General features: G+C 40.5%; 2 protein-coding genes across 6 annotated transcripts; one reads left to right on the plus strand and one right to left on the minus strand.

The window, feature by feature from the left end:
• Positions 1-490: 490 nt before the first annotated feature.
• Positions 491-15338, minus strand: RBM7 (RNA binding motif protein 7). Of its 5 annotated transcripts, XR_013339171.1 has the most exons (9): positions 14889-15155; positions 13644-13806; positions 12932-13019; positions 9820-9910; positions 7802-8167; positions 5160-5233; positions 2593-2819; positions 2001-2146; positions 762-1121 (listed from the first exon to the last, which is right to left on the minus strand). XR_013339171.1 is itself a non-coding variant. In XM_077780528.1 (5 exons), exons 1-5 carry the CDS (start codon positions 14985-14987, stop codon positions 7805-7807), a joined length of 804 nt encoding a protein of 267 aa, XP_077636654.1. In that variant the 5' UTR covers positions 14988-15155; the 3' UTR covers positions 6663-7804. The 5 variants fall into 5 exon arrangements, 2 of the variants coding, with proteins under 2 accessions (XP_077636654.1, XP_077636655.1); XR_013339170.1 differs by lacking the exon at positions 762-1121 and having other exon boundaries at positions 1888-2146; XR_013339172.1 differs by lacking the exons at positions 762-1121; positions 2001-2146; positions 2593-2819 and adding an exon at positions 491-540.
• A 33-nt stretch (positions 15339-15371) lies between these two features.
• Positions 15372-15982, plus strand: CUNH11orf71 (chromosome unknown C11orf71 homolog). The gene has a single exon (XM_077780530.1). The coding sequence runs from the start codon at positions 15574-15576 to the stop codon at positions 15925-15927; it is 354 nt and encodes a 117-aa protein (XP_077636656.1). The 5' UTR covers positions 15372-15573; the 3' UTR covers positions 15928-15982.
• Positions 15983-19310: the final 3328 nt, after the last annotated feature.

The following is a 19310-nucleotide window of genomic DNA, read 5'->3' on the forward strand; positions in this document are numbered from 1 at the left end:
CCGGCCACACCTGCAGGCCTCATCCACGTCACCTAAGGCAGGGTAATGAGAGACAGATGCAAGCTCCGTGTTTGTTTTCTAGCACTTTCCGGTTTGTCCCTGCTCCTGTTCTTGTTCAGCGTTTCTTCCCAGCTGCTGATCTGGCAGACTTAGCACAACTTCAGGCCCAACACCAGATGCAGGGCGACAGATTTTCCCACCAGTGATCACCGTTGCTTAAGGTTAAATCTGTACAACGAATCCCTTATACTTTATCACTCTGATTTTACCTTGACTGCTACAACTGTTTCAGTCTGTCTGATAAAAAAAAAAAAACTATAAACTTTAATATGATTGATGAGAATGTAAAGGGATACACTACAGGAAGAGAAATTGTATGACACTAGGGTTTTCAGTCCTGACTTTATACCAGACTCTTGTAAAAAATAACTGATCGCATGCTCGTCCCCCGAGGTTCTGGGGTAGAGTTTAGGCATTGAGTTGTTTTTTGAAAGCCTCCTAGGTGATGCCGGTGTGCAACCAGAGTTATTAAATGCTGCCCTAGAAGAAAAGGGGTGGGGGAAGAGAAAAGGTGATCCTGGAGACATACCTATACAAGGAAGTGTAGCAGGAATAAAATCAACACATCCCTTACCATGCGAGGCATTCCTAAAATCAAGTGACATAGAGGTATTCAAAATGAAGTCAAAGACAAAGCAGGGTTATATTAACGAAAATGAAGGTGTGAAACAGCAATATACAACAGAAAAGCACCCAAAGTTAATAGCATGAGAATGGATCAAGGAGATTTACATTGGTAACAGTTACAGTACACGGTGAAGGAAGGAGATGTTTCTTTTTGTATCTGGAATAGCTTCAGGATATGTACTCACTTCAGGATATATTAGAGAAAATCATAAATTAGAATCTTCCCTTTAAGAACTAAGAGGTCAAGGGGCACCTGGGTGGCTTAGTCGGTTGAGCGTCCGACTTTCGCTTAGGTCATGATCTTGCGGATTGTGGGTTCGAGCCCCGCGTCGGGCTCTGTGCTGACTGATGGCTCAGAGCCTGGAGCCTGTTTCAGAGTCTGTGTCTCCCTCTCTCTCTGACCCTCCCTTGTTCACGCTGTCTCTCTCTCTCTCCTAGAAATAAATAAAAACATTAAAAAAAAAGAAGAACTAAGAGATCAAGAAGAGGAAAACATGTAGGATTTGAAACATATCATTAACAGAACTTATCTACTAAATTAGCACATTTCACTCCTTTGATTCCATACAACTGAGTTGTTGGATTCACTGGTGTTCACTATTCTTTCTGTAAGAAATGTCTGCGTCCTTGACATGCTGCAGGCTAGGGCCTGGCCAGCCACCACTAGACGTTCACCCGCACTAGCTCTTACCAGTTAAGTTGTTCCAAACCTGCTTACACTAGTTCTCATTAATGTAAGTCACCAACCTAAATATGATATACACCGTTGAGTAAGAATGTGGATGAGTACAAAATACAAATATGAATTTGGGAAATAATAACTTCAAGAGAACTAGATGAATGCTTTGTAAAGATTCAGTAAGGATAAATCATTGTAAGAACTTGCTGAGATTAAATGTGAGCAAGACAACTTTCAGAAGGAAGGGCAGAAAACTTTAATCCTTCACAGGTTTCTCTGCCTCTGCATTCCACTATGAGGAAACCCAGGATGGAAATTATAGGTGATGCAGTCTGGTAGTGATTTATGCAAGAACAGCCACTAAACTCCAGTTAGAGCACCTAGATATAAGGAAAAGCCTTTGGCTCACCATCAAAAGATTGGCAAGTGAATGTATACTTAATGTGTATTAAATTAATACACATGCATTTTAGTTATTTTTTTTAATAGCTCCTCATTCTGACACTTTTCATTTACACAGCTTGTCAGGTAAGAGATAATTTTGTCAAGGCAGAGTTTTGAAACAGAATAATTCTTCCTCACACATGCATGGAACCATTATAAAAACTGGGAAAAGAAACCTTTAGGCAAGCACCTGGTGGGCATCACACAGGGCGGGATGGAGCTCACAGGCAGAAGGGCCAGCCGAGGAGGGTGGGTGTGCTTCCAAGTTGTCCTCCGCAGCCTTGGGAAGGTGTGCCTGGGCCATGGGTCAACACTGTTGGCTCACTGCCAGGAAATCTTAAAAAAAAAAAAAAAAAGCCTGTGATCATCCAGCTAGCCATCTGGTTTGTATCTCTAGAAGTTTTGTTTTGTTTTGTTGTTTTTTATTTTATCACAGTGGCCACATTCTCTCTCCAGAGGCTAAAAAATTAAAAGTCACAATAGAAGAAAAGAAACTCAATTAGAAGTTTAAAAAAAGGACCTAAATAACTCAAGTTAGAAAGAAAAATCAAACATACAAATACAGACCATTTAACATGAAGAATGGTGAGTACACTACCTGTCAAAACCCAGGAAAATTCATTTCCACTTCCAGTTAAGATGGAGTACAAGGATCGGATATACCCTCCTGCCTGAACCAATACACGAAAAAAAAAAACCCACAAAATAGTGGACATTAGGTAGAGAGGACAGTGATCCTGAGAAGCAGGAGACAAATGAGGTGAGCCTTACGATTGCCTCACCTTGCTGCCTGCAGGGAATGTCCAGGCGGCAGTGTGGTTGGGGGCAGGGTAGGCAGAGCCTGGCGAACTCCAGGAGAGTCTCAGGAAACTGAGGCAGCTAGGACGTCCAGTACACAGAGCTGCAGGGGGCTAAGGTGCCCAGGAGAAACGTCTCAGACATCTGCAGGTTTCCTCCAGTATTCATGACAGTAGTGATCAGCATACAGGTTTGAAGAAACTATTTAAGGCTGGGAAAAGAATTGTCCCAGAGAATTAGAGGGAACACTACTCAGCACTCACATAGGACCAGGAATATTATCTGTTCCCACTAGATAGACTGAAAAATTTCCCAATTCATGAGCATCTGTTACAGTATTTGAGAGTTTAGCTTCAGTAATGGGGTGAGTTAATCCTAAACAGTTCTGAAACCCTGCTTAACAAATCTTAAGTCATGTCCTGGCTACAATGGTCTCCAAGTAACGTATGTGTGTACCAGAAAAAAGCTCCAGAATATTTACAGAAATACAAACTATCAAGGATCCAGTAAGGTGAAATCCATATTGCCCAGCATCCAGTCAAAACTGCAGGGCGTGCAAAGCAGCGAGAAAATACATCCAATAATGGTAGTAAACCAACAGAACGCAGCTGAGACCTGATAAAAATATTAGAATTAGCAGGCAAGGATGTTAAAAATTACTGTAACTTTGTTCCATTTGTTGAAAAATTTAAGTAAAGATAGTGAGGATATTAAAAAAGATCCAAAAATCATGTGTTAATGAACTCACTGGGGGAACTCTTTTACAATGTGTATCAAATCATACAATAGATTACAAGGTTGTCAGTTGTACCTCAATGAAGCTGAAGAACTAAGGAAAAAAAAAAAGAGTACCAATCAGAAAAAAGTGATGTCAATCAAACTTCTAGAGAGAAAAACTACAACATCTAAGATGATTATTATATTGGAATTAATTGCTAACTAAACACTGCAGGAAAAAAAAAAGGAAAAAAAGTAGTCTTGAAGACCCAGGAATACAACTATCCAAAGTGAACATACAGAGAAAAAATAATTTTAAAAATACAGCACATCAGTGAGCTATGGGATAACATCAAACAGGCTCGTATTAAGTGTAGTTGAAGTTTCCAAAGAGGAAAGTGAGGGCAAAAAAATTTTTTTGAATAATGGCCAAAATTTTCCAATTTTGATGAAAATTATAAACCCACAGAGCCATGTATCTCAAAAGAACTCCAAGCAAAAGGAACATGAAGAAAATTATATTAAGGCACATTATAATCCAATTGCTCAAAACCAGCCAGACAAAAATGACACTTTATGTACTAGACAGCAGTTTTCTTACAGGAAAAAATGCAGGCAGGGGGGCAGTGGAGCCACATTTTTAAGGTATCAAAAGGGTTTTTAGAATTCTATACCCAGCAAAAAGAGATTTCAAACACAAAGGTAAAATATACTTTTCCAGACACAAAAGCGAAAAGAATTCATCACCAGCAGCAAGCCTGCACTATGAGACATATCCCAAAAACTTCAAGTAGATACCAGGTAATCGACACGGATGACCAAAGAGCTCCAGAAATGGTTAACTACTGGAATATATGATTTGTATTTAAATCTCTATAAAATAGAATGTTTCAAAAAACAAACACAATGTAGTGTGCTGCTTTTATTTTTTATCAATTTTTTAATGCTTTATTTATTTCTGAGAGAGAGAGAAAGAGAGAGAGTAGGGGAGGGCCAGAGAGAGAGGGAGACACAGAATCCGAAACAGGCTCCAGGCTCTGAGCTGTCAGCACAGAGCCCGATATGGGGCTCGAACCCATGAACCGTGAGATCATGACCTGAGCTGGTCAGATGCTTAACCGACTGAGCCACCCAGGCGCCCCTAGTGTGCTGCTTTTACATAAATAAACGCAAAATGTCTAACGGTGCAGCAAGTCTAACTGAGATTTGGGAGGGAAAGTGAAATATATCAGGAACTAAAATGGAACCATAACTGCAGATACAGTGTAACAGAAAATTATAAGAAATACCATGTACAACTGTCTATTGATTAATTTGGAAAGACAGAGACAATGGGCTTTTTAAGAAAGGTATAAATTATCAGACTGATTCCGGAGAAAGTAGGAAACGTGGATAGACTGATAACCATAAGGAAAAATGGGAGAAAAAATCAGTTACTTCTAAGAAATTCGTTTTACAAAGGAGTTCAACAAGTATTAAGCAGGTAATTAGTGTATTTTTCAATCTTCTTGCCAGGGCACAGAACAAGATAAGCTTGCCAATTCATTCTATAAAACTAGCAGAACCATAATTCCAAAACCAAGCCAACATTATAAAGCAAATTTTTAAAGAAAACCTCATGAATACTGATCGAAACCTTAACATCTTTGAAAAACGATTAGAATTCTAGAGTGTATTAAAGGCACCTTATATTGTTATACAGGGTTTTTATAACAGGATGCAATGATAGTTCAGGGTTAAGAAACCTATTAAAAAAATACTACTATGCCTAAGCCTCCTTTTTTAAATTCAATTATCTGACAAACATTCCTTCATTCATTCATCAAAAATTTACCAAGTAATTTCACGCCAGGCACTGGATACTGGGAATCCACTGGTTTAAGGTGTTTTCTGCCTTCACGGAGCTATCTAGAAGACATACAAATAAAGAGAAAATTGTAACACAGTATAAAGCTATGACAAGAGAAATACAGGGAACTATTGGAATACATAAATTGGTAGTTTATGTATTGATTGGAATAATCCTGAAAGAGGATGATTGCTCCTTCTAGCACCATACAGTAGGTGCGAGGAATATGGGCCTACACAACAAAACTAGAAAGTTGGCTGATTGGATGGAGAAGGTGGAGTCAGATTCTTTGGAGGTCTGTATATTAATATGTTATGTACAAAAGGGTAAAATAAGGGTCAATTAAGTTGGAAATACTTGGTTAAGCATAAAGATTGCTTGGGGCGCCTGAGTGGCTCAGTTGGTTAAGCGTCCGATTTCGGCTCAGGTCATGATCTCACGGTTCGTGGGTTCGAGCCCCGTGTCGGGCTCTGTGCTGACAGCTCAGAGCCTGGAGCCTGCTTTTGATTCTGTGTCTCCCTCTCTCTATGACCCTTCCCTGCTCACATGGTCTGTCTCTCTCAAAAAAAAAAAATTAAAAAAATTTCTCTACTGCAGTACTTGTCAGAAGCTTTAGGGTCTTGATACTAAGAGAAGGCTACACACGGTCAGATCGTACACAGTATTTACCAAAACACTTCATTACAGAACAGAGTGATATTTCACGCAATGTCCTTGGGGAGAAACTGTGCTCCCACAAAAACACCTCTTCCTTTATACTGTAGCTCTCAAGCCTGGGTGAATGATCTCACCAACTCTATCCAATCTGTTGGGGTCACTTGTTCTGTCCCTTTACACAGTACATTTACTAGTTTGGTTACTTTCAACTGGGTGGGATTGAAGTGAAAAAGATCCACTAGAGCTTCCATGAAGGGGTGTGCCCCAAGTCATTAATGAGCATTAAGAAGCATTACTCTGAACCAGGATTATCTTGATCAGTATGAAAGGATCTGATCCACAGATAACTTGCAATAAAGCAAGTTTAATCTCTATAAAATCTATGAAGTATTCACACAGGTAAGATACCGGAGAACAAGCTCCCTGGAAACAAATCCTTCTACTATGAAACTGCGTAAGACATAAACTTCTCACCTTCATGCTCTCTGTGCAGTCAATAGCTCCACTTCTCTAAAAGTGTCACATGCATTTACACACACGAAAACCTGAGAGTATGAACTCCTAGAGACCAGGGAGGGTGACCAGCTTCTAACTGTAAGAAGTATAATCCAGACCACTGAAAATCTCATTCTAAAGCACTAAATTCTACCTGTACAAAAGCCGTGTTTTGGGACACTCTGAGAACTGACATCGTGTTTCGGGACACTCTGAGAACTGACATCCTTTACATCAGGCGGTCACTGAACAAAAGCATGCTGCTAATTTTGTACACACCATCTCTAAAGTTAGTAATGTCAAAAAAAATAAGACACACTCTTTTTTAGGTTTTCAATATATTAAAAAACTTGTATAAATGCTGTGGTTAATATTAAAAAGGGTCAATCTTTTTCAAGGAATGATTTTTTATAAAGTTCTACAGTGAATGGGAAACAGTATTTTGATACACGAGTTTTGTTAAACAAGATTTAAAAATTTTTAAATTAGAAAAAGTTTAAGACTAAATTCTTTCAAACGTTCAAACAAAAAAAGCAACCTGTACAGTCTCCACAATAAAATGTATCCTTGTGCACATGTCCTGGGCACTTTGACAATGTTAAAGTTGTTAAAATTTGAGTGACAGAGGCAGCACTTAAACGGTTTATGAACCTCCTTTTTGCAAAAAAAGTATACTTTCAGTAAAACATTTTACCATTTTATCTATGCTTTTACATTTTTGTTTTTCCTGAAAAGGGGGATTTATATTAACAGTGTATTTTTTAACCTAAAAAAATACATTTAGAGATATTTAACTTCCTGAGTAACTTCAGTTATACATCAAACATGATTTAATGAGCAAACTTTAAAATTTTAGAATGAGACAGCATGTATGGATTTACAATTTTATGTTCAATTAGAGTAAAACCCAAACGAGCATGTCACAGAACTTACGGTAGAAATTCTCTAAAAAGTCAAATAGGATTTATCCCCAAACAACACCAATAAGCTTTTTAAGTACAATGTTAGTAAAATGAGTCACTGAAATTATTTTCTTTTATTAACAAAATACTGACAGTCATTTCAGACTATCAAAACTTGAAGGTCTTCTATTATATACACCAAATCTGATTCACTAACAACAAACTTCTTGCAATACAAAAAGGTAACAGATAATTAAAATATTTGCTTTATAATACAACCAATCCATATAATACATCCCTTTCTTAATTGTCTAAAATGATTAGAAATTGTGGCACTTTCTTTTGCATAAAACCCTTTCCTCTTCATAAAACCCTGAGGTGAAAGGTTATTAATGTAATAAAACTGGAACCACAATTCTTATTTCTGTATTAGACTGCAGCCATAGGTTTTAAAATTTTATAAAGAAATGTGGCAACTTGTAAAGCTGCTCTGTACAGTTAACAAAACACTTCTAGATCAATTTAGCCAAAAGGGCCTAGAATGACCCTGTAAAAATATCGTCCTTTTAATACTTGTTAGTGTCGAGATGAACGCCATTTTCCATCTCTACTACTGTCTCTTCTATTTTCATAGTCGTGGCTCCAGCCATCAGGATTCCGTTCTTCATGGAAGTAGTCATCTCTGCTTCCTCTGTAGTGATGGTCAGACCCATGGTCAGTGTAACGCTGTTCACGGCTATAATGCCTATCCAGGGCATAGGGATGAGCATTCTGTCTGACTTTACGTTGTGATGATGGCGTCTCCTGGCGCCACTGGGAGCTTGAAGACTGGTTAAACGTAGGATTATGTGACTGAACCGATGGGGAAAATCCTGACTGATCCAGATGTGGAGAGCCAAATTTCCCACCATATGACATCTGTCTCAAAATACTGTTCATCTAAGAGAAGAAAAAAAAGAAATGTTAACTACAAATATTTTTAGATATGAAAGCCAGTATATATTTAGTTGCAGTGAACCAAACAGATAATGATGGAAAAGCAAATTCACTCTCCTTGCCAAGGTAGATCTTAGGTTAAACAAGTCAAAGAAGAAAAATACAATGGCTTTGTTCATTCCAATGTAAACCTACAAGATATCTGTACATAACTACTGCTTTTTTTTTTTTTTAATGTTTATTTATTTTTGAAAGAGGAAGACGGAGACAGAGGATCCAAAGCAGACTCTGTGCTGACAGCAGAAAGCCGGATGAAGGGCTTAAAACTCACAAAATGTGAGATCATGACCTGAGCTGAAGTCGGAAGCTTAACAGACTAAGCCACCCAGGTGCCCCCCGCCCAACTATAACTACCCCTACCACGCCTTGCCCTCAAGAACAAAACTTAGAAGGGAAGAGGTCATACAAATGACAATGTAAAGCACTGTCTAATGAACACATAAAGAGCCAAGAGCTCAGTATCATTAAGGCTTCATGAAGGTAGCACAGCATCTAAGTGTTACAAGTATGGATGGAATATTTTAAGGGGGAAGTATATCAAGCAAAGGCAATTGCAGAAAGATAACCAGAATGTGTTCATAGAAAAGCAAGTAATTCTGACTGAGAGAAGTTACAGAGCTTTTAAGCAGTGATTACTGGACAATTAGGCTAAAAAGCTTTATTGGCATTAGATGATGGAGTACCTACTAACTAAGCTAGAGAATTCTGACTTTATCTTCCAAACAATGAAAAGTCAAATTGCCAGGAAGATAAGCAAAACAGGGTTACAGTAATTTTGAAACAAGTGTGTAAGATGGACCAGTGAGGAGAAAATGGAGACAAGTATGAACTGACTAGACCAGTGGTCCCCAAATTCTGCCTGCAGATAGCTAATAAGCCAGAGACAATTATTTTAAATAGCTTACAGCAAAATGACAAAAATATATGATATGTACATAAAAGCTGACATCCCTTCATACTTGTCTCAGTTTTACCTTACTTCATTCTTATATCTGCAGGCCTGCAAAAAGTCAGAGGTCATTAGCCGAGATTGTGATTAGGGCAAAGAAAAAAAAAGAAATAAATTCAAGAAAAAGAAAAAAATAAAGGACTTGATGACGAAATGAAAAAATGAAGGACTGGACACAAAGATGGAACAGTAAAACATACCAAGGACTTTAAGCCTAGTCTCACAACCTCATATTACCGGAAAAATGGAAAGCAAGAGGAAGCTGGCCTGGAAGACTCCAACATATTCAATTACTGTTATTAAGCATCAAAGAGAGCATATGATAATAAGCCCTTCAGCATAGGTGGCAAGAACATCAGAGAATAAATTTCCAGTCTTTGAAACAGCCTCTGCCCCCTACCCCCCAAAACAATGGCTGAAGAAAAATATAAATGTGAAATGGAGCTCTTCTATTTACCTTCAATCTTTTAAATATGTACTTCAGCCCAGGGAAAACTAAAATGAATGGTCACAATCTACAAAGATCATGCTAGTCTAACTAAAACTTAGGACATTACTTAAGAAGTATTTGAACATTTCAATCTAAGTATTTTGGTGGTTTTTTTTTTTTTGCTTTTTAGCAATTCGGGTTGATAAATCAACCTACCACTGCTTGTCTCTGAAAATTTTCTGGAGTAGAGAAAGACCTCTGAATTATCTGTGTTGATGAAATCATGTTATCCGCAGTCCTTTCATACCTGTGAAAGAAAAACAACATATAATCATTCATTTAACAAATATTTACTACATACTACTCATGGGCAAGACACAGGTCCCAAAGGTAGGAATGAACAAGAAAGACAGGGCATCTGCTCTCATAGATTAAGGCAAAGGATGCAGACAGTAAGACAGTTTCACCTTGTTACAAGTGATATTATGAACAGTCGACTAAAAAGCAAGTACGGTGAGACACAGGAGTTCTATTTTAGCTCGCTGGTCATGGATGCCCTTCCTGAAAAGGAGACATCTGAAGTGAAAACTGAGTAACCAGATCACCTGGAGGCAAAACATTCCAGCTGCAGGAAGATCGAGCACAGGGTGAGCAAGTTATCTGGCCTGTGGGCCAATCCAGTTTTTATAACACACTCTTGTGTCTGTATTTTCTATGCAGTGTTACGCTGGCCTGCAAAGCCTGAAATATGAACTACCTGGCCCTTTATAGGAAAAAAACTCCCATCAATCCCAGGGCTAGCACAAAGGCTTAGGCTGAAAACTAAAATGAAGAGGATATGGTTGATTAGATGACAGACGAAGGAAAAAGAAAAATTAAGGATAAAAACGCAGATTTTTGGCTTGAGCAATTACATATACATTTACTGAGACAAGGAAGAGGAACAGGTCTGGGAAAACAAGGAATTAAGAACTCTGTAACATAAACAGGATATTAATTTCAACGGACTTGTATCTTATTCCCCACCTCCTAAAAAGGTAGCCTGCTCTACAGAAAAACACACTTAGCAAGTATTTCAAATTTATTTTAAAATATTTAGAATCAAATCACTAATTGATTTGTTTCATAGTTTAGATCTTTTCACTTTGAGTTTTTTTTTTTTTCCTTAAGAGAGAGAAACATGGAGCACGGGCACGTGTATGAACAGGGAGGGGCAGAGGGAGAGAGATCATCTCAAGCAGGCTCTACACTCAGTGTGAAGCCTGATGCTGGACTGGAGCCCATGACCCTGGGATTAGAACCTGACCCAAAAAAGCCAGACACTCAACTGACTGAGACACTCAGCAGCTCCTCATTTTGGATTTTCTTAAATCAGTTACGTATCTGTATGCTAAAGTGATAAAAAGTATAATTTTCCTTAGAATAAAAGTATAAACAAGCTGTATATTGTAGCTTTAAATTAAAAACAACTTATTTACTCGAACATTTTTTCCCAAAGAGAATTCTCAGAGAGCTAAAAACCGTGTTTCCTCCAACCTGAATACCTCTGAAGCTTCCATACAAGCGGTTTTAGACACTTCAAGTTCTTTTTTCTTTAATTTTTAAAAAATGTTTTATTTTTTGAGAGAGAGATGGAGACAACGTGAGCAGGGGAGGGTCAGAGAGAGGGAGATACAGAATCCAAAACAGGCTCCAGGCTCTGAGCTAGCTGTCAGCACAGAGCCCAAGGCAGGGCCTGAACCCACAAATTGTGAGATCATGACCTGAGGCGAAGTCAGATGCTTAACCGACTGAGCCACCCAGGCGCCCCTAGACTCTTCCAAGCTCTGAATGTGCTGAGAAGTATTTAAACACAGTTTCAGTTGACAAGAAAGGATGTGAAGATGGTACCCTTTTTATACTACTCTTTCTTGCAACTTTGCTTTCCAGTCATCTGGTTTGTATCAGCTCCTGGCACCACCTAATCCAAGCCATCAACATCATCCCAGTAACCTCCTTGCTATCTTGCAACTAATGCCAGTACCTTGCTACCAACAGCTTCCTCACTGGTCTACTTTCAGCCCTGTCCCCTCCAATCCATTCTCCCACAGCAACCAAACAAATCATTAAAATACAAACCTGTTCCTTTATTATCCTACTAAAAAACATTTTGGTACCTTTCTACTATTCCCAAATCCTCACTATGGCCTAGAAGCAAGACCCTAGATCACCTTGCCTCTTCTACTTCACCAACACCATCTACTACTCTCCATTTCTCATTCATTATGATCTAGGTACGCTGACACCTTTTAGTTCCTCATTCATTTATATCATCTCTCCTTGAGGGTTCTTTTCTTCAAGCATGTTCTACTCTTTCTCTAGAAAACTTATCAAACAGGTAGTCACAAAACACACACGTGTCTTCATGCAGACTTGTAGGCTCCACTATGCAGCCTATCACAGAGGCTCCGTCACAATGCCTGGGTGTCAATCCCAGCCCACTGTTATGAACAGGTCACACTTGAGCAAGTTAACCTCCAATCCTCATTTTCTTCACATGTAAGGTAGAACTGATAACATTCCTCACCTCATCAGACTGCCGTGAGGAACAAGACCATAAATGCAAAGGGCTTGCAGAGCCTGACACGTGTTTGTTAACCCTTCCTTAAATGAAGCCCATTATGATTGATGTAACAGCTCTGTGGATGAACCAGGAAAAAATTGTTCCTGGTGAAATATCAGCTTTCCCAAAGCAAATAAAATTATTTAATGTAAATATGAGAACTTTTCTCACCCTTAGTAACTAGCAGAGAGCCTAGAGATCAGTCAATCCGCTTTTCCTTACAAACAGAAGGACAGAACCAGAGAAACAAGACTGCCTCAAGATTATGCCATCAGGAGAGGCAGACCTAGAATCCAATTCTGCGAACTCTTAGTCCACTAGTCTGTTTATAGATATGTATTTTTAAACTGAAAGATAACAACCGTTAAATGGTCAAAACTAATTTAAAATTTTTTTAAGGAAAAAGATTAGAAAATAGAGTATACTGAAAACAGTGAAGGTAAATAATATTCTGGGAGATTTTGTTTCAATTATGTACAAAAATATGTCTTTCCAAATGAACATAATTATGGTTAACATATGCATCTATTTTAGGGGTACTATACATGTCTGTGTATAATCCCTTTGAAGTGGATACCTCATTATAAGCCAAAATACAAATGATATAGCAGAAGAATAAAAAAGTAGGAGCTTAAAGGAGGAAACAAATCACTCATTGTGCGTTTTGGGATCACTACCTAAGGAAATTTCTGATAAAAGATTTTAACAATAGGTGCAAAATATTACCTGCTTGGAGATGTAGAGGTAGGGCTTGAGTTCCCAATATGATGTTGGGGATATGACAAACTGACATCCTGTGAGGCGTGGCTACTTCCTAAAATGAAAACATTTGAGAAATCACTGATCGAAAACTTAGGTTGAAATTATGTCTCCCCTACCCCAAATCATGTAGACAGAGGCTACAAGAGAAAACCTCAAATTACAACAGACTGCTTTACAATTTCACCAGAGGGAAAATTCTAAGTGTTTAACACCACACACATCCAAAACAAGGGACTATCCGATGTATAAATATCCAATCTGGCCGTAATACTCTGATCCTCACAAGGAATTTTTCAGACTGGATACACAGAAAGTTTCATCCTCATCGGGACCCAGAATCAAAATTTGCACATGTAAATTACAAAGCAGCCAGGAAAAGTGTTTTCAGAAAATAATCCTTGCTCCTTTCAGAGCAAGGACCCAAACCCAAGTCATTCTAACAACAAAGTTTACACTCTCTTCATTGAACCCAAACTCAATTTAAAAACGACAACTTTCAAAATCCTTGCTGTCAGTCACCTATTTTCAGGGATATATAAAGTTTACTATCCACAAAGCTTAAAGTATTTTCATCCCAAAAGAAATTCTTTAAAATTGAACAGAATTAAAAACAAAGAACAAAGAGACAAAAAACCCCACAAAACCCTCTCCCCAAACAGTAACACTGAATAGTTACCTGATCTAAATTGAATTTTGATGGGCCTCCCAAAAAGTTTGATTCCATTAAGTAGATTCATCGCATAAGGAACAGACACTTCATGTTTGAAATTCACAAATGCAAACTGCTTTGGTTTACCATCCTTATCTTTTGGAATTTTCACTTTTATTACTGGCCCAGCCTGTAGACCAAAAGAGAAAAACTCAAATTTTACAAAGTTTAAAAACAACAAAAAATGTAATCAGGAAGTCTAAAAAAATGGACACACAAGCCTTTCCACCTCGGTGAAAGATCCTATATCTATGACCCAACACTTGATTAATATTTGGGGAAAGAAACCCATAACGAACCGGCAGCAGTCACTGAGTTTACAGGTCAGTGTACTTTATGACTTCTTCTTTTTTTTTTTTTTTAATAGTTTATTGTCAAATTAGTTTCCACATAACACTCAGTGCTCATCCCCACAAGTGTCCTCCTCCATGCCCATCCCCCCCTCCCCCCACATCCATCAGTCCTCAGTTTTTGTCAGCATTCAAAAGTCTCTCATGGTTTGCCTCTCTCCCTTTCCCCCACCATTTCCGCCCCTCTTCTCCCCCTTGTTCCTCCGTCAAGTTCCTCCTAATCCTCCTATACGTGCAAACATATGATATTTGTCCTTCTCTGCCTGACTTATTTCGCTCAGCATAACACCCTCAAGGTCCATCCATGTTGCTACACATGGCCAGATTTCATTGTTTCTCATTGCCATGTAGTATTCCATGGTATAGATAAACCACATCTTCTTGATCCATTCATCAGTTGATGGACACTTAGGCTCTTTCCATGTTTTAGCTATTGTGGAGAGTGCTGCTATGAACATACTTTATGACTTCTTAACAAGGTGGCCAACTTCCATCATTTTCTCAACCAAGGTACCTGTTTATGAAGAGCTACAGAATGCAGTTTTCTTGGACTAAAAATTCACTTTTTTACTGATTAACCAAACGTTACCAGTTGTTAGAGAATAGAATTGGAGAGAGCAGGATATTCTTGACTGTAACGCGTTTTAATGCGGATTTTAACCATCGAAACACAAGTCTGCCTTTCTAGAGTATTGAGGAGTTTATTTTAAATATTTTAATGCTGCAGTAAAAAAAAACTTCCATGGAAAACAGATAATGACCAAACAACTGAAAATATGCTCTACCAGTCAGATGCACCAAAGACAAAGTGCCCCTCAGGGAAGGAAGACTAGGAAAAAGCACTGCTGCACGAAGAACCCACCGTATTAGATTCCTCAGGACCCTCGGGAAGGCTTCGCCGAGGACCCCTTCGCCGCCCTGGGCTGTCACTTCGGCGTGAACTAACCAGGGCTCTTTCCATAAAGCGACTCCCCCGCGGGCGCCTCACTTTCCAAGAGCGACCTCCGGCCCCAAGCGGCCCAGACGTCGGGCGCCGGGCCCCACAGCCCAGCTTTCGAGAAGAAGGCGGGCATGGCAGATGGGCCGGGCCACACGGGAGCCGGGAAACGAACGGAAGGGCCTGCTCTCCGCCGCTCACCTGGTGGAAAAGCTCGAAAAGCAGCTCCTCGGTCACTTTCGTTTCAAGGTTGCCCACAAAGAGCGTGCGATCCGCTTCCGCCGCCGCCGCCCCCATCGCAACGTCGCCCCCTCCCTAAAAAGGTCGAAGGGTCGTCGCCGCCGCGCTCACTGCGCACTCTCAGAAACCCCACGTCCTCGTCGCCCCGGACGTCACGGACGTAGACGTCGGTCTGCGTCGACGTGCGCGGACGGGCTGCGCATGCTCGGGAGGGGAGCGCCGGTTGAAGGCGGCTCCTAGATCGGCCGCGGCGCTGGTTATGGCTTCCCTTGTGGGCGGGGGTCCGGTTCGACACCGGCTGGACTGATCGGAGCCGCCAGGGGCCTGCTTGACCGAGGGACGTAACAGACACTACGCGCGGTGTTTGAAGATGGCCCTGTCCGCCGGCGATCAAAGGAGCAGGGTGGCCTACCGCGCTTCCCACGGCGACCTCAACCCGTCCGCCATGGTCTCCGGAGACAGCCTCCTCGTTGCCAGGCCGGAGGCGATTCTTCCAGCACCCGCTCCTCCGCAGGCCGTCCGGCTGAGCGTTCGGGCCGCCAGCCGGCGGAGCCCGCCCCGCTTTATAAAGGGAAGGGAAGGTGATGGGCGGAACCGCTGCCGCCCGGCCAGATTCTCCCCGTATCCGACCCCCGCGGTCAAACTGGATCTCCTGAGGAGCGTGCTGCAGCAGCGTCTGGTTGCGATCGGAAGCGTGATCGCAGCCCGCCTTTCGCCTTCGTAGCAATGCCCCCCAGCGCCCCCTCGATCCGCTTGTAAACAAGGCCTGTCGCAAATCCTCCCGTGGTGTCCTGAAAGTCTTATTCTTAGAGATGTATTTTCGTTTTTAATGTAACAATACGTAGGAGTCCTGTTAACACGGCGTAGCACGGAGGACATTTTTACCTGTTGCTTAATTCCGATGGTTTGAAAGCGGCCGGGATGATTAGATCAGGAAGGGGGTAGAAATTTTTTTCTTAAACGTCACAAAAGCTGAGCCGCCGTTCCCGGAGGTCAGCAACCACTGGTTTCCCCTTGCGCCCTCCGTTCCAAGTGTGGACCCAAATTGTCTCCCTGGCCGATTGTCCTACTTTGAGATTTGTAATTGGAGCTTCCTTAACTGCCTGCCTCTGTACCCCAGATTGTTCCCATTACTTTTCCTTTTGCTGGTAGGAAGGAAATGCTTTTTTAAAAAATTTACTACCCTGGCTCATTCTCCCATAGGGCCCCACGCTTAGCCTATCTTCTTGTCCTTAATCCTTTCAACATCTCCAGAGTTTTTCTTCAGGGATATCTACGAACTCCAATCTCAATCATACTAAGAACAAAAGCGGACCTAATCCTTGCTGCTCATTCAAATTACGAAGCCAGTTTACATTTCTTTTTTGTCATAGCCTCCAAAGTGTTTTCACGTTTATATTTGTGATTTGATTAGCTTTCTTTCCTTAATCTGAATCTGTTGCCCTAGGATACACTGGTGGAAACACTAGTCTCACAGTTTCCATTGTTAGGAGCTGTTCATCTATTCACTTTAGCATCTTCCTCCAACTTTCTTGTTTGTCTTTACTCATTCAACCATCCAACAATATTTGAAAATCTTCCCAGTGGTGAGCACTGTGGACAAACTTTACAGCCAGGCCATCAAAGGGATCAAGGAGTGTGCTCTAGAGAGGGAGACTAATAGGTAGTCACCACACTGGACTTTTCATTAGGTGCATCATACATTTCCTAAGGCTTAAAGGATCATATTGGGAGAAGGTGGGCTTTTTAAATGCCACCTCGATATAAGCAGGTAGACTAGCTTTTTCCCAGTTGACTCCTCTGTAATTAATGCCAGGTAAAGCAAAGTTACCACACACCATACAGTACTGAGTTGTTAGAACCACATCTGAAGAATGTTGATAAATCAGAGTGATTAATATAGTGAGAGGTCTGAAAAACAGGTAATAGGAAAAATGGTTGAAAGAACAGTAGCGGCTACCTTTTACTGAGTGCTATGCATAAGGCATTGTGCTAGGGGCTCTTTGTCGTTGTTATTCAGATATTTATTGGGAACTTACTCTGTGCCTGATGCTGTCTGTACAAGGCAGAGTAAAGCAGTGAGCAAGATCAAGAATGATTCTATTTTGCTAGAGCTCTATGTATGTCCCTTAGGTCTCAGAATGGCCCAGAAAGACATTAGACTTCATTTTACTGCTGAGAAACCAAGGCACAAGGAGATAAAGTTTGAACTCTCCAAGATCATACAGCTAGTAAATGATAGAACCTTGGCAGCTGTTGGATAGGTTCCTCATATGAACCATGCAATACAAAAGAGCTATTTCTCAGTTCTCCCAAGGATAGCGTATATCTAATACTATTCTACATATCAAAAAAGGTAATTCATAATATACAATGGATGCCTTAGACTGGGCATTACAAAAATCTATGGCTGATAAGGGAATCTCAAATCTATATTTTATGAGTTTTAGACTGGGGAAGAATAATACAAGGCAAGAGGGTTTTCCTAAAACTTAAAGATACCCAAGAGTGAAAAATAATACCTCACAAGGTAAGATAAGTTCAGCCAAAAAGTTCAGGTAGAGACTGAATTCTATCAAGTATGAAATAGGATTAAGTGTCTTCCTAGGATCATCCCCATTTTACCTATAATACTGTACTTTAAAAAATAAACATGGTGGGGCCCTGGATGGCTCAGCTGTTTAAGCAGACCAACTCTTGATCTCAGCTCAGGTCATGATCTCACAGTTGATGGGTTCGAGCCCTGCATCAGGCTCTGTGCTGACAGTGCAGAACCCGTTTGGGATTCTCTCCCTCTCTCTCTCTCTCTCTGCCCCTCCCCCACATTCTCTCCCTCTCTCAAAAAAAAAAGAAAAAAAACTTTAAAAATACATAAAAATATCTTTAAAATAAACGTTAACATTGGAAATGAGAGAGGTGTCTGGATGGCTCAATCGGTTGAGCATCCAGCTTCGTCCAGCTTAGGTTATGATCTCCCAGTTCTTTGGTTGGAGCTCCCTGTCAGCCACAAAGCCACAAGATCATGACCTGAGCCAAAGTCAGATGCTTAACTGACTGAGCCACCCGGCGCCCCTACAATGGCTTTTTAAAAACTTATGTTAGTATTGATTTTGTGGACTACTTATTGTATTACTCTTTTTTTTAATGTTTGTTTATTTCTGAGAGAGAAAGAGAGAGCACAAGCAGGGGAAGGGCAGAGAGAGTGGGACAGAGGCTCCGAAGCAGGCTCCAAACTGACAGCAGAGAGCCTGACATGGAGCTTGAAAACGCAAACCACAAGATCATGACTTGAGCCAAGTTAGACGCCTAACCGACTGAACCACCCAGGAACCCTTTTGTTTGTTTTACTCTTAGAAAATGCATCTATTGGGGTGCCTGGGTGGCTCAGTCAGGTAAGCATCTGACTTGATTTCGGCTCAGGTCATGAATTCACAATTATGGTTTGTGAGTTTGAGCCCTGCATAGGGCTCTGTGCTGGCAGTGTGGAGCCTGCTTGGGATTCTCTCTCTCCCCCTCTGTGCCCCTTCCCTGCTCATGCACACGCTCTCTCTTAAAATCAATAATTAAACATAAACAATTTTTAAAAATGCATCTATTTTAGAATGACAACATGCCATACATAACCACTGTTATTAAATAAAAATTCATTTGTACACTAACATTTTAAATGACATGCACTGCTCGTGGGAAAACTCTGTCCCTGCTTCCAGATAATCTCATTGACAGAGGTGTATGTTGGTTCTTCCATAATACGGTCTTTGTGACTCAAGGATCACAGGGTGACTTGGGCAATAGTACAGATGTTAAGAATAAGGAACATTTAGATATTCATCAGCTCAGATTTAAAATGATGGAACATTTATGTGAACAAGGGTCTCCTCTTGTCAAAACACAATAAACCACACTATTTTGTTTTCCTCTGACACACATATACCATTATTCAATCAGAGCCCTACTCCTGATGACCCCACATCAAAGCAAACAGAGATGAAGTCACTCCCTTTGGGTTTTCCATTTCTCATGTGCACTTTCATGCCAGACTTTTGTTTCTTCATTTACAAATATCAGCCTTTCCCAGAAGCAAAGAAATACACTTTAAAGGCATAT

This window comes from Crocuta crocuta, unplaced genomic scaffold (assembly GCF_008692635.1).
Source record: "Crocuta crocuta isolate KB4526 unplaced genomic scaffold, BGI_CrCroc_1.0 scaffold374, whole genome shotgun sequence".
Lineage (NCBI taxonomy): Eukaryota > Metazoa > Chordata > Mammalia > Carnivora > Hyaenidae > Crocuta > Crocuta crocuta.